Source organism: Fulmarus glacialis, unplaced genomic scaffold, assembly GCF_000690835.1.
Source record: "Fulmarus glacialis isolate BGI_N327 unplaced genomic scaffold, ASM69083v1 scaffold9063, whole genome shotgun sequence".
Taxonomy (NCBI): Eukaryota; Metazoa; Chordata; class Aves; order Procellariiformes; family Procellariidae; genus Fulmarus; species Fulmarus glacialis.
In genome coordinates this window covers 284-13921 of record NW_009204843.1, presented here as the reverse complement: position 1 = coordinate 13921, position 13638 = coordinate 284, and the positions used below count along the sequence as shown (strand labels likewise).

General features: G+C 39.5%; 1 protein-coding gene across 1 annotated transcript; it reads right to left on the bottom strand.

The window, feature by feature from the left end:
* Positions 1–1733: 1733 nt before the first annotated feature.
* Positions 1734–13373, bottom strand: ALG8 (ALG8, alpha-1,3-glucosyltransferase). Its single transcript, XM_009575149.1, has 12 exons — positions 13299–13373; positions 11794–11987; positions 10247–10356; positions 9204–9271; positions 8543–8669; positions 7841–7944; positions 7605–7725; positions 7169–7308; positions 6234–6373; positions 4474–4571; positions 3325–3397; positions 1734–1965 (listed from the first exon to the last, which is right to left on the bottom strand). Exons 2-12 carry the CDS (start codon positions 11895–11897, stop codon positions 1734–1736), a joined length of 1317 nt encoding a protein of 438 aa, XP_009573444.1. The 5' UTR covers positions 11898–11987; positions 13299–13373.
* Between the last annotated feature and the right edge of the window lie 265 nt (positions 13374–13638).

Below are 13638 nucleotides of genomic sequence, written 5' to 3'. Positions count from 1 at the left end.
AAAAACCGCACTAAACCAGTTGCAGCAGTACCAGGATTGACACAACCATTAAAAATGGCATTTGAACGCACCACGGGTCAGAAGGATTCCCAGCCTTTTTCCTAAAAAAATTATTATTTCGCTTTTCTCCGCACAGGAGGAGGTTGGGCTGTCACCGCTCCTTAGCGGGAGATGCCAAAGTTGAGGCAGGAGTCCTTGGAGGATTTCGGCTCGACTCGCAAAGGTGCTGCTGGAGAAGAGCAGAGAGAGGTGGTTTTTTGGGATATTGCCATTCCCCTACGCAGGACGGCACCTATAGACGGATAAACATGAGTATCGTGGATGTCCTACCCTGTGCAGAGCTTTGAGGTTTAGACCAAAGGTAGTACAGGTGGAAGAAGCACCAAGGCACTGCCGGCAGTCACAGCAGCTAAAAAGAGCGTGGCAAAGTAGTTATTGGGAGTAGAAAAAGCAGAAGCTATGAGAAAGTAATGAAAACCGGAGTGAAAAAGTCTGAAAATGAGCTCACTGGCTGTGAAAAGTTCAAATGTACAAGCTGTTTGGTTACACAAATGGCCACAGCGACTACTCTACTGTCCACCCGCTGTCCTAACAAGAGCCACACTCTATTTTAACATCCAAAATATTCAAAGAACGCAAAGAGCACAACCATCCCATGGGCTATCCCCCCTGAAGGGGGTCACGTTCTTCAGCTAACATGGAAAAAAGTTCAAGAACTACTGGCAAAAAAAGAATTAAAATCCACCCCTTCTCCCCTCTCAGGTTCATGTGTCAGCACTGGAATCCAAACAGGCCCCAATTTCTAGAGCAAAATCTTGTAGGGACAGTTACATAGGGTTTAGAAAAGTACGACGACAAACTGCATCAAGCTGTAGGTAACTGTCATCTTTAAGGGTACACAATTCTGCAGAGGGCACGACACACCCCTTCCTCAGTTTACTAGAGGAACTGTGGGCACTTGGTCTTTTGTCAGGGATTCAGAGTTTTAAATGAATTGCAAATAAATACCATTTTCCAGCCACATCATGCGATGTGTTGAATGGTGTTAAAATAATACCAAATTAAGGCGTGCATCTGAAATGGGGAAATGTGGTCTACAAAACTAAGTATGATTACAAGAATATTAAAACCTCTTTGCAAAGACTCTATGAAAGAAGGGGATCAAAGAGACAGGGACATATTAAGCAACTAAAATAAAGCTTCAAGAGTTTGACAGGGCACCTCAGGACAAGTTTCCAGGTAGACACTATGTCCCTACTTGTGCGGGTGTACCTCAAAAAGTAGGGCTTAGACAGGAGATACAAAACACCGCAAGAAATGCTCAAACAAAAAATATCAAGTTTTTAATTTACATATTCCACAGAATGCAGTTACAACGCTCTCTTCTACGCAGCAATGATCCCTTGTAATTTGCCACACCGATTTTTATTCAGATACAAACAGTAATGGGAAAGCCGGGCAGTCTTTCCTCGGGACAGAAGTCTGGACCTCGTTAAGCTTCACAGTTGATCCACGGCAAGTGGCGGCGTCTCACCGCGCCCCATGTTATTGCGACGAGCGCTTCTGATCAGAGGTATCCTCGTTGGGCAGTATAGAAGTATTGGAAGAAAAATGTCCCTCATGGCGATGGTACGCGTACGCTGTGTCTTATCAAGAGTTGTATGTCCTTGTGACAACCCCTCACCGTGCCGGATAATCCCCAAAAACCTGGGACTGGTCCCAACACTGCGGCTTTACTCGGCCTTTTGTCTAACAGAAATTCGTTCCGTCAAGACAGAGACATAGAGTTTCAGCCAAGCGTATGTGACACCCAGAGCACAGTACACAGAGGTCAGCAACAGAGGGACAAAAGGAAAGTGCCGTTTCCAGGGGGTCAGAGGAAATATAATTTCACAGAAGATTTCCAAAGGCACTAGTTGGACGAGGTAGATTGTTTCAAGCCAGTTAAGGAGAGGCCTCTCTCTCCTGTCAGAGGAATTAGAAAACAAAAAAGATAGTGTTAAAATACATGACGCTAACTAAAAATAACTATTCTGTTTTTCAGCTGTCATTGGTGACCAGTGCAAAGAATATCCCCCATTAGCTCACAATAAGGCTTTAAATAACAATTTAAAGAGTTTCAGTAGGAAAACACATGATAACAGAATACAGCTAATTTCCTTATCATGTTGCTTTTACACCAAGTTCCAAGATGCCCTGGAATCTAAGTGGAAATCTCAGCAGCTGCTCTGCTTCACCTGGCATCATTCCAGTGAACACCTGAACAGAGACTTCACACACACATTTGTTCCACAGAAGTTGTTCTATGACCAGAGACTGGAAATGTCACATTTATCTTAACCGCTGCCCCCTTCCCCCAAGCTTTCTGTGGGATGTATGAGCCAATCGCTCTTGCAAAGGACACCGGTGGTAGGGTTTTGACTGCAGGTAGTTTACAGGGGAATTCATGTTCTTCTGGAAGGAATTTGGGTTTTTTGGAAAGTTAGGAACAAGAAACCTGCAAAAGCTCCATCTCTAGACAGAAACTAAGCTCCTACAGAGGTTTTTAGTAAGAGCTCTTGAGACAGAATGATTGAATTCTGGAACACGAAGGAGGAAAAAGCAGTCTGGTCAAAAGAGGATCACCTACAAAAAGCATGTGACTGAGGTAGTGAATACAGGTTTACAGCACTTCCAACAGATCCTTCACTTACAGCCCGGCTTTGCCAGGAAAAGTTTGGGAAATAGGAAAGCATTGACTACAGGATAAGGATAAGCGCTACCTTTGGTCAAATGGCTACGAGATCAACAGCCTGTATAAACACACAGGAGGACTTGGGCAATTACACGTTCTGACAACCAAGTGTTTGCAGATTTGTTGACAAATTACAGCTCGTAAATGTATGTTATTTATAACCTGCCCCTTCCACACATGAAAACACTAAGTACCACTGCAAAAAACCACAGCAGTATTTATAACTGCTAGTACAGATAAACAATCTCTAGATAACTCACTGTAATAAGTGTGCCATAAATCCTCACAGGCTACAACATTACAACTTTGTGCTTTAACAGCGCATCAAGCAGGTGAGGATTTATAGCCTGCTGGGACTAACTGGGTACCTGTCACAATTCAAACATAACAAGGATGTGCTACAATAATCCTAACTTAAGCCTTGCCTCCTGAGAAGAGAGCAGAGGCAGCAGCATCTTTTCATGAGTAACACTTCAATTTGATACTTCAGTATCTGTTTTCTGCACTGTTTGCCCCTTTTGACAACACTGTTCCCAGTGACAGAAGAAATAGTTTTGTTCTTGGCTTTGGGAACAAGTTTCTTTAGTTACCTGAATAGAGATTTCAACGAAGAGAAGCTATAAACAGTAAACAGCAGCATAAGCAGTATTTTAATGGGAAGTTCTGAAATACAAGGAACATAACGTACTTTTAAAATTGATTATAAAAACCTTTTGCCATATAAATTGCAGTATCTTTAAATCCTACTAGTCACACTTGCATTGCCCAACTTAATTATTTTCTCCAAACAGAACTAAATGTTTTACTGCTTAGGACACCTAAAAATAAGGATAGGTATTTACTAAAGCAAATGCCAAGCATTTGCAATACACTTACTTCAATTATCTATAAACATACTGAACACACTAATTGTAATTACAGTATAATAGCACTGCAAGTAAGATCTTCCTATTAAAAAATAAATCAGAAATTCCTGGGCTGGGAAGCTTAAAACATAAATGCGACAGCCAAATCAATGCTATCTAGTTCTAGGTTGTGTGGTAGGTAAAAATTAAGTAATAGAGAAGGCAGAGGAAGTTTCTCATTTCTCAAGGCAGCAGCTTTACTATTGCAAGTAAGCAGCATCATCAGACCAAAGAGCGTGAGTGTCTGGATTTGAACTCTCCCAGAAGGATGACAACCAATACAGTGTCATAGTGTTGTCGTAGCTACGATGGCCCAGGGTTCAAGTGAAGCAAAAGGGGAGGCAAGGGAGGAAGGAAGGAACAGCTTTTGGTCACAAAGACAAATCTGTCCTTACACATACCGATTTAACTGATGCTGCTGCATGATTTTTTTTAGTTTAAGCACATTACTGATAGCATGAAGTAGTCGTCAGCTGGAAAACAGCCTGTCAGGTTTGCAGTTTCAAACTGCCTTTATCACTTTTGCTTCACATGGTTATGTTAGACAGGGGGAAGTTTCCAGAACTGTGGCAGAATGAGGGATAACAAGTATTGACTATGACAATTTTCCATCTCTATTTCAACTTAAAGCTTACAGCTCTTCCACAGCTTTTTAAACCAATGTTTCTTTTCACTAGTCAGAGAGTTTGTATTTATGGAAACAGGCTGACATACAGCCTCTTGCAACTTTCAACTTACTACATAAAATAATCCAAAACCATTACCTGCACATCATCTCTAGAAAAAACCCCAAAGCAGTAAGATGAAACCACAGAAAGAAGGCAAACACTTTACCTGGCGGTGTGAACAACAATGGAAAAAGCGAGAAGTGCCCTGTGGTTGTCAGAATCAAGTAGATGCCAGCATCCTTCGCTCTCTGAACAGACAGCAGGCTAAAAATGACAAGAATTTGTTATGCTTTTGTCTTTTAGCAAAGAAACATAATTTCAGCAAAACACTACACAATTCACAAGAGACTGGGGAACAGGTCAAACAGAGTTTCACAGTTCCCCAGTCCCTCCAAAAACTGGACCTGTGATGAAGTCTCCTGCTTCCAAACCACGTGGCCTCAGAGATAAAAACGCAGGAGAAAATCAGCCAGGAAACCCTTCCCCAGAAAACCACACACCCACTGAACACAAACATCAGAAAGGACTGGAGTTTTCTACAAATGGTCTTTTTCCTTTAGCAGCTGGCTGCCAACATTATCATCCCTACTTTCTCTCCTTCCTTTTGTTTTTCCAGTGTTAATTCACTCCCTCCCACAATTCCCACTTCAAGAGTTTAAACATCACTAAATCTCTGAACAGGAAAATACAGTTTGTAGCAATAGTGGTCAGGCAGCTTATGAACTACAGCCTCACTCCTACCCAAAACCGGCATTAAGTCCTTTTGGTAGAAACTGCGTACTGTTCTTGTCAAGCATAGTGCAGAAGGTCCCTTTCCTCAGTTGGCTCCTGAACTAGCCACCTAGCATTTTAAACACGAACCACAGCACTCATCAAGGCTTGAACTGCCCAGCAGCTAAAAGACTACAATATTTTTACATTTGTCCCTGCCACAGTAGATCTCTAAACTTAACTATTCAGAGAGAAAAAGAACTTAATCAACTATGCATGCTTGCCAAACTTGAGTATGACAGCAGTGTCAAATGCTTTAAGCCAGGCAAGCCAATTATTTTTTCTCTTCAAAAGGCAAAGCCACAAGACACACAACAAACAGGTCTTGGACTTTTCAGGTGCAATGAATGTACCGCACAAATGCAGTTATAACAGCAGGGGAAACAAACGACCCTCAGTCACATGAGTGAAATGTTTTATTAAGCCTGCTCCCAAGCTGTCACTAAGAAAAGAAGGCTTCAAGGGGAAGCTAAATGAATTCTTTCAAGAGCCGTGGGTCCACATGCAGCCTAAACTCTGAACCCCATTCTTTCATAAGCATGGTTTGTTTCGGGATTTGTGGTTTTTTTTTTTTTTTTTTGCATTATTTTAACAGCAATCAAGTGTCTGAATGAAAACACAGATTTTCTGTATACTATGCATCTTAATATAACTCAGCATTCAAAGAGGCACAAAAGAGTGTATGTAGTGGGAAGGCTTGTGTGTCAGACTCCTAAACGGATTGCTTAATCATCCCAACACCATACACTTCTGTTGTTGTGATCATCTGTAAATTAGTACAAAGCTTTGCTGTGCCCCACAGAGCTGATACGGGAATCAGCTACTCCCAATAAAGCTCTACTTTTGTCAGTGCAAACTATTGTAAAGTATAAACCAGTGTTAGTATGTCATAAAATATACTGTTTGTTTAACACCACACCAGTTTCCTGCATATGCTGTACTAGCATCAGCACATTTCTATTGCTAAGGCTGCCACATTTTATTATGTCTGAAATTAATTTACTTGAAGCACACTAAAACTTTAGAGCTTAAGGCATTCTATAAACATGTTCATTTTCTGAAATATACTGAAAACAAAGTGATCCTCGTTGAGGAATCCTCAACAAGTGGCTGCAGGTTCAGTTTGGCCAACTACTATGTATGAAATTCACTTACCTTAAAGGCAGAATAGCAAGGAGTATTGCTTTTTCATGTACGTGCCAGCCAAACATGAAGGAGCTCAGCGCACAAAGAACAAGGCACTGAAGAAAGCCTCTGGGCCCTTGAGGTTTAAACCAAAGACAGAAAACAGAGGGCTAGAAACAACAGGCAAAAACAGGACTTCAGTAAAAAGTCTGGCAATCCTGAACACAAGCCATTGTCCAATGAGCTTTTTTCAATGTTAATAAACACCACTGCACCCAGGTTGTGCTTGTGTGGTACAAACATTATATAGCACCGGAGGAACCGTATCTATCTGGATGCGCAAGTAAAGTCTTAAGGACCTTCACCAGCATAACAGGAGGGAAAAAGACTACAGCCAACTCCCTGTTATTTGTGTTGCAAGAACTGTCTTTGAATCCTTGCCACTAAACTCATTCTATCAAAGTTACTACATAAAGGTGTTGAAACAAAGATTTCCAGTTAAAGGCTAGTTGCTCATTAGAGTGAAAAAGATTCTGTATCCAGGTAATTACTTATTGAACCTTCAATTCTTTGCTTGTCACGTGAAGAATACTATGCTTACCTGTAGCTCATGCTGTTCGGAACACCGTAGGCTGCCCAAACAGTTCCATCAGTATCTCTACTCACATCCTAGTTCAACTAACTTTTATCAAAAAGGTTACTACTAGCTCAGCATGCAGAGTGGTTTTGATCCACGATTGCTTTTAATCTCTTAACTGTTCTAGAGTTGACATAGGCCACAATTTTAGCCATACTTGAAGAAAGTAACATTGTGTATCAAGAAAGATATTAATTCCACATTTATCCTAATATTTTTTTTTTATTTGTTGCCCTGGAATTAAAATTCATGTGAAGTGCATGCTAATCAAATAAAATCTATGGGAGACAAAACACATCAAGTTTCCAAAAATAATATTTGTTCTTACCAATATAGATATGAAAGTACAGAGTAACGTTGCCAGTGGAGTCACAGAAGGGAGGACAGTGTGCTGAAATTCTTGAACCAGCCCTCCTGTCATGGAGGCTTTAGGAATTTTTATGGGATCAAGAAAATTACACTTTAAACCTGAAAACAAAAGATAAAAAAAGCACAAACTGATAAATGTTAATGAAGAAAATGGAGCAGCTGAACTAAGTACATGGCAAAGTTTTTTCTTTTTTAAAAGACAGCAGAGGCAGAAGATTGATTTCTGACCTACTGTTGGAAACTTATCATGCACTGGATTATGCAGACAATCAGATGATTTAAGGCAATCTGAAAAATGTAATTTACTACCTGCATTGCAAATGGGAAAGGAAGACTAAAATCCAGAGACCTCTATCTGCAAATAGGCAACAAATAGCAAGATTAGCATACTGTACCAAAAATTGTTAGTGCTTTATCCATGGCATTGTACAAAGCCCAGAAGTTAGGGGCCCAATAAGCATGGCAGAGGCCTCGCTTGAAAGGAAAAAGCCGTGAAATGACTTGAGGCAGCTGCCCCTACAGAAAAGAAAAAACAAGAAAGAAATGGTTTCTTTAGATGAGACATGGTTTATATTTTTATAACACAATTTTCTAACATTCAGGGGAATAATAGGTAAAAAGAGGTTATTACCAATACTATGAAGGGGCCCAATGAAAGAGCAGAAACAAGACAGACAATCAATCCCAGAAGAGTTACATGAAGAAAGCTGAAACTTCTCCACTTTAGGGATCCATCTACAAGAAGCAAACAGATTATGAAAACAGTTACTGTGGCAAGTGGAGAGGGAAACAAAGCACTCCACGCCAACAGTGACTTGCTAGCACCTATATAAAAGAAGCACATAGCCTTTTCTGTCAATACATTCAGTTGCTTCCTTCAACAGTTCGTTTGCATTTACTTTTTCCACATTGCAGCTCCTGCGTTATACCACCTTTCAGTATTTTCTCTTTCAAGAGAAGTACTCCTCACGTGAACAGAGAAGGTATCAGACACGTTTCAGTGCTAAGAAGTGAAAACTCAAAAGACTTTGGAATAGCTTCTGATGCTAGCTAATCCTTACATATCCAGAACAATTTTTATGGCTTCAAACTGCCACCTGCAGCTTGTTCATGTTGGTTTTTCTTAATAAAGAACTCCCTAGAAACATGAATTTTATGAAAACAAACAAATTTCAAAGATCTTTAAAGATCTTACCAACTCTGCTACCCAAGCAGAATTTGCCTTTGACCCAAAGCCATTTCCTTCCGATGGTATCTGCATGTCTTAAGTCTTCCCCAGGCCCCACTAATTAACACAATCCCCCAAAAGCAAGTGAGGAAAAACCCATCTTACCTGCATTATTTGCAGTAAAACAATAGGATCGCAACAAATAAATGCCATATGCTGGGGCCACATACATGTAGATGTGTTTGAAATGCAGAAGAACAGCAAAAAGAAAAGCGCCCTCCAAGTATCTTTTCTGAAGGAAAAACAAAACAAAACTCAAGTTTTTTCTACTTGTTCTCCCTTTGTACTAACTTTTAATGGTCCTCTGTGGTACTCCTAAGTGACAGGACATTTATCAGAGGCATAAAAACAAATGAGTATTTACTTCAAATTACAAACTCAGTAGTGTTATGCACAACAGTTATGGAGGAGGAAACTATATCGTCACACAATACTTGGAAAACTAGGATAGGCCTCGCCTCCCCACAGCTTCGGAAGAATGTTTTCTGAGGACTGGCAACTTGGAAGAAGATAAGATGGCAGGAAACCATGCCACGTTGCTCAGGTATAACACAGAATTTAGCTTTCTCACAGGGAACTGCAATGCTGCAGCATCAGCAAGCAATTATGGTGAGTTTCCAGTACTCCTCTTCCCCCCAAACTCAACAAATAATCAGACCTCAACTTCCAGCCACTCTCAATCACTTCATTAGACTGCTCATATTGAAGGTAATTAATGCACCTAAAATACACACGACGACAACAGGAAAGAGCCACTCAAGTTTACCTGACATAGTCGGGCAACAGAAAGAAGCATCAGCCCAAACAGAAAGCCATTGTACTGAAAGTGAATATCTGAATTGGAGTCAAGAAAATAACAAAGTAAGCTTTCTTTACTACTATCAGTTTTCTGGGGAGACTCAAACATATAAACAATAAATTCAAATTAAAATGGAACTTAAATCAAGAAAGCAACCTTAAATTCAGTCCACATAGACATGAAGTCATTACTTAACCATACCCATAAGCACAGACACAAAATCTACTAATACTAATACATTATCTCGATGAAACGAAGCATAACAATCTGACCACTTATATGATATAAACCAAAACAAATAAAAGGTTAATTCTCCACTTTTTGAATTTTTAAATGTTAGTTTCTGCCTCACATTGGTTAATGGATGGAGACAGCAGCCCTCGCTTATCACTTACCACCTGTAAGCAGGCAACTTAAACAAGGACTGGGACAGACAAAACTAGTCCCTCCCATAAAAGAATTACTGTTGTTTCCCCCCTCTCTGTTCCCTCCTCAGCTAGATCAATGCACTTTCTGTCAAGTGCAAGTGAGCAAGACTCACTCACAACAATTGGACTTTCCAGAGGTGTTTTTATATGCTCTTTAAAAAAAACTTGCTAATTCTCATGTAATGAATTTTCTTTAATGAATTCTCTTTAATGAATTGAATACAGCCTGAACATAAAGCACTTGCTTTATGAGATTTTCCTTGCCATGGGACAAACCTAGAACCACACCCAGGGCAAAGGAGACTCTCTGCTAATACTTCTGTAGGCAGGCGGAGGAGGAGCAGCCAGCAGGAACAGGCATGCTGCTGCCAGACTGGTCCTCCTGCAGTTCTGGTACATTAGACCAAAAACTGAACAATTTCCATTTTGCCAAACAATAATTCTGATGAAAACATGAAGTTATTCAACTAAAACAGCAGTGTTTCTTGCTGTGATAGTAATAATATTATTCATGGGTTTGTACCACACACTGTAACATATTAAAAAAACCCACAAACAACCCGCCACAGTTTGAAAGGATACGATCCACAATTAACAACCCAAAATTCCACAAGAGCAGAACAGCAAGAATAAATGTTGGTTTTTCCAGGATATCCTTTGCAGCTCGTTTCCCATTTACACATCTGCAGCACCTGAACAAGCGCAGAAGAAACAGAAGTCTTAATGAAACAGCCAACAAAAACGCTGTTGCTTTTAAGAGTTGAAAAGCACACTTAACCTGAAGAAAACCATTTTATTAGGATGGAAAACAATGATAAAATTCTTACTAAATTCATCAGGAAGACAATGTTATGAATAAAGTTTAGTAAAAGAAGGATTTTAAATTTCAATAGCTGCAGTAAGTTCCACATGCTAAAGCTTATGCTCAGTAACTTAGTCTCAGGTTCAAGTCTCACATTCAATAATAACCGTATAGTCGTCATTACCTGTTTGCTATCGACTTCTCATGACTGACCAACGTATTGCTACATCTGGAGCCAACCTACCAAGTTGTATTTAAGGTCCTCAGTTGGACATTAACCTCTTCCTGGCTCCCCCCCAATATTATGAGCTACTTCTGTTGGTTAAAAACATCTTACTACTTCTCAGTGTGAAGCCATATGGTCCATATTATTTTTGAAGGTAAGGTCAGATCAGATTAAAAAGTCGTGGATGATTTTAGGGACATGGTTTAGTGGGCATGGTGGTGTTGGGTTGACGGTTGGACTCGATGATCTTAGAGGTCTTTTCCAACCTTAATGATTCTATGATTCTATGATTTGTGTTGAAATACTATTAGTAGAGCCATTTTAAGAAAGCCAGCTCATTCATGCATCTTTGAGTCAAAACAATAAAAGGAAAAAAGTTACAATGCAAAGCTAGCCTGTTCCAAATAAAGAAAGTAAATAAAGGAGCTTATATAGTGCTCCAATGCAGCAGAGAAGTTTCTACCCAGATTTTGAGCAGATAAAATAAAATGAGGGAAGACTGTTACAGCCAAATCATTAAGGTAGGCAACATAATTCTCAAAACATCTCCCGACCTGTACTCTGTAGGTGTAAGATAAACACTTCTTCACAAAGCCAGGGCACAGTGAAAATACACAATGTTAATATTGTTAAATTAGACCTGGAATAATCAGTTTATCATGAAGAATACCAAAAACACTGGAGTGACTTCACATATTTGATGATACTGGTATTTTGTCACAAGTTTCCTTTATGCTTCTACTCTAGAAGAACAGAGTAATAAGAAAAGTTACAGGAAAAAACAGTTGGGTGCATCTAAGCTGTCCTGCAGCTCCTACAAAATGAACCCAGCAACAGAAACAAAATACATGTAACATGTGAAAGAGCAGCTAATGTCTGAATGCGTACAAATCTGACCACATGTACAGCAATAGCATCTCCAAGAACAACAAGTTATCTTGTGTTTAGCAGCATGTTCCAAATTTCTCCTTGAATAGGTTAAAGCAACTTTGTAATTCCATGCATTTACAAGCTTATTTGTACAAATTTGTTGTTACTGTAGAAAAAGTCCATATATTAGTGACTACCCACTGTCCCTAAAATTAGAACATTAAGACTTACTCACGAACTGCATATATGAAAAGGATATCTGTAAAGATGACAGAAAATCTTTGGAAGAAGATGGTTGCACGACTGGTGTAATTTAGATTTTCGATAACCAGCATCTTGGGGTCAAAGTACTTGGCAACATGTGAAAGTGCATATTCAAACCAAGCAAAAAATGGTGGATAATCCAGGGTCCATTCCGAAGTTGCCTAAAGACAAAACGAGATTCAATAATTTAACACAATCCACGCTGTTTACAGTCCTTCAGGTACAGTTCATCACAGCAAATCAGTTGATATATTTTATCTCAGTAGCCTCTATTTAACAGAAACTACTTCACAATAAAGTAGCCAGCAGTATGGTGCTGAATATGATTTGACCCGTTCACTGGTAGAGGGATGGGACGTCTCTTGATTAGTAGAAAAAGATTAAATAACATTTTGTGTATCTGCACCTAACCAATATATAATTGCCTGTTCTTTATAGATCAACTCACAGTAACAGGGCTAATATTAAAAAAATCTCAGTAAAATAGCTCACAGTGAATATTTGTCTACATTAGAGGAATAACCAGCACAATCAGCCTTGTTACAATCTCAAAATTATTTTTACTCATTAGTCAACAAGGCTTAATTCTAAAAAGACTTTACCAAGATCAAATAGTATTTGATCTTTTCCCATAAGGACAGTTATTATGTCCTGACCAATGATTAATTCTTTGGCTGTGGAAACAGGAGAGGAGGAAGCAGGAACAGAGCAGGTTGGGATGGGGTATATTTGTCAGAGTGGTTTTCCCAAATGCTTACGTTATGCTGCCGAAAGGCATCCTATGCTTTGGTAGTGGGATCACGCTGGCATTGCAGAAATCTGTTTTACAAATCACTGTATTGGATCAGCCTGTCAGAAAGTTCTGACCTGCACAAATCATTTACTCCTGGATACAGAGTTCCCAGATGCTTATGTGGAGGAGTACTAGAGACTATGATTTTTATCCCAGAACTCCAGGAGATATTGTGAGATGTATTAAAACCCAATTGTGTAGGCTGAGTCTATCACCAACTTAAAGGCGATTCATCTAGATTAAAATCGACGCGTGCTCGTAGTGCACCAGCAAAGGCTCAAAAATTTAATACAGTCATTGATTTAATAATGTATATACCCATTTATATGATTTGTTCTTTATCGTGATAACTGTGTATCATTAATGTCAAGAGCAAAGAGAGCAGCAATTTAAGACTCCCATGCAACTTGCTCCTGTGTTACACAGCCTTTCTAATAACCCATGTGCCTTAATTGTCTTTTCCATTTTGCCTTCATAAGTACTAGCAGCTTCCCCAAACAATTCTCAAATTTTTTAACCAAAAGCTACACAGGGCCAACAAATCGTGATTGATATGTTTTTGAATCCATGACATACTTGCTGCAAATAAGCGCCTTTCCCCTCTAGCATTCACATAGGCTGACATACCCAATATGCCTATAATTTATATACTGCTAAAAAACCCCAAACATGTACTTACTTCATAGTACCACTGAGAGAGGGGTAAGTTGTGAGTGATAGCAAGCCAATTCCTATGTACTTCAAAATCTGTGGAATAACTACAGAAGTTTTATATTAAGAGTCACATACACACACTTAAAGGAGAAACATTTCAGAACACATCACCGCAGGTAGATAAAAAGGAAGCCTACATTGATCAGCTCTAGGGCAAGACTTTGATCAAGTAACTCAAACAGCAACAAAGATGCTGCGTGAACTTTGTGCCAAGGACATATACAGGCGACTATAGGACAAGAATTATTTATAGCTCAGCCTTCTCTGACAATTAACGCAAAAATTCCAGTTTCTGACTGACTTTT

What these genes read in the sequence shown, in the direction of transcription:
- ALG8 (XM_009575149.1), bottom strand. Translation starts at nt 11,897, where the DNA reads ATGCTGGTTATCGAAAATCTAAATTACACCAGTCGTGCAACCATCTTC. An exon ending in TTTTACTGCAAATAATGCAG is followed by an intron (nt 7,945 to 8,542) that starts GTAAGATGGGTT and finishes TGCTTCTTGTAG; the next exon opens with ATGGATCCCTAAAGTGGAGA. An exon ending in CTTGCTATTCTGCCTTTAAG is followed by an intron (nt 4,572 to 6,233) that starts GTAAGTGAATTT and finishes TGTCATTTTTAG; the next exon opens with CCTGCTGTCTGTTCAGAGAG.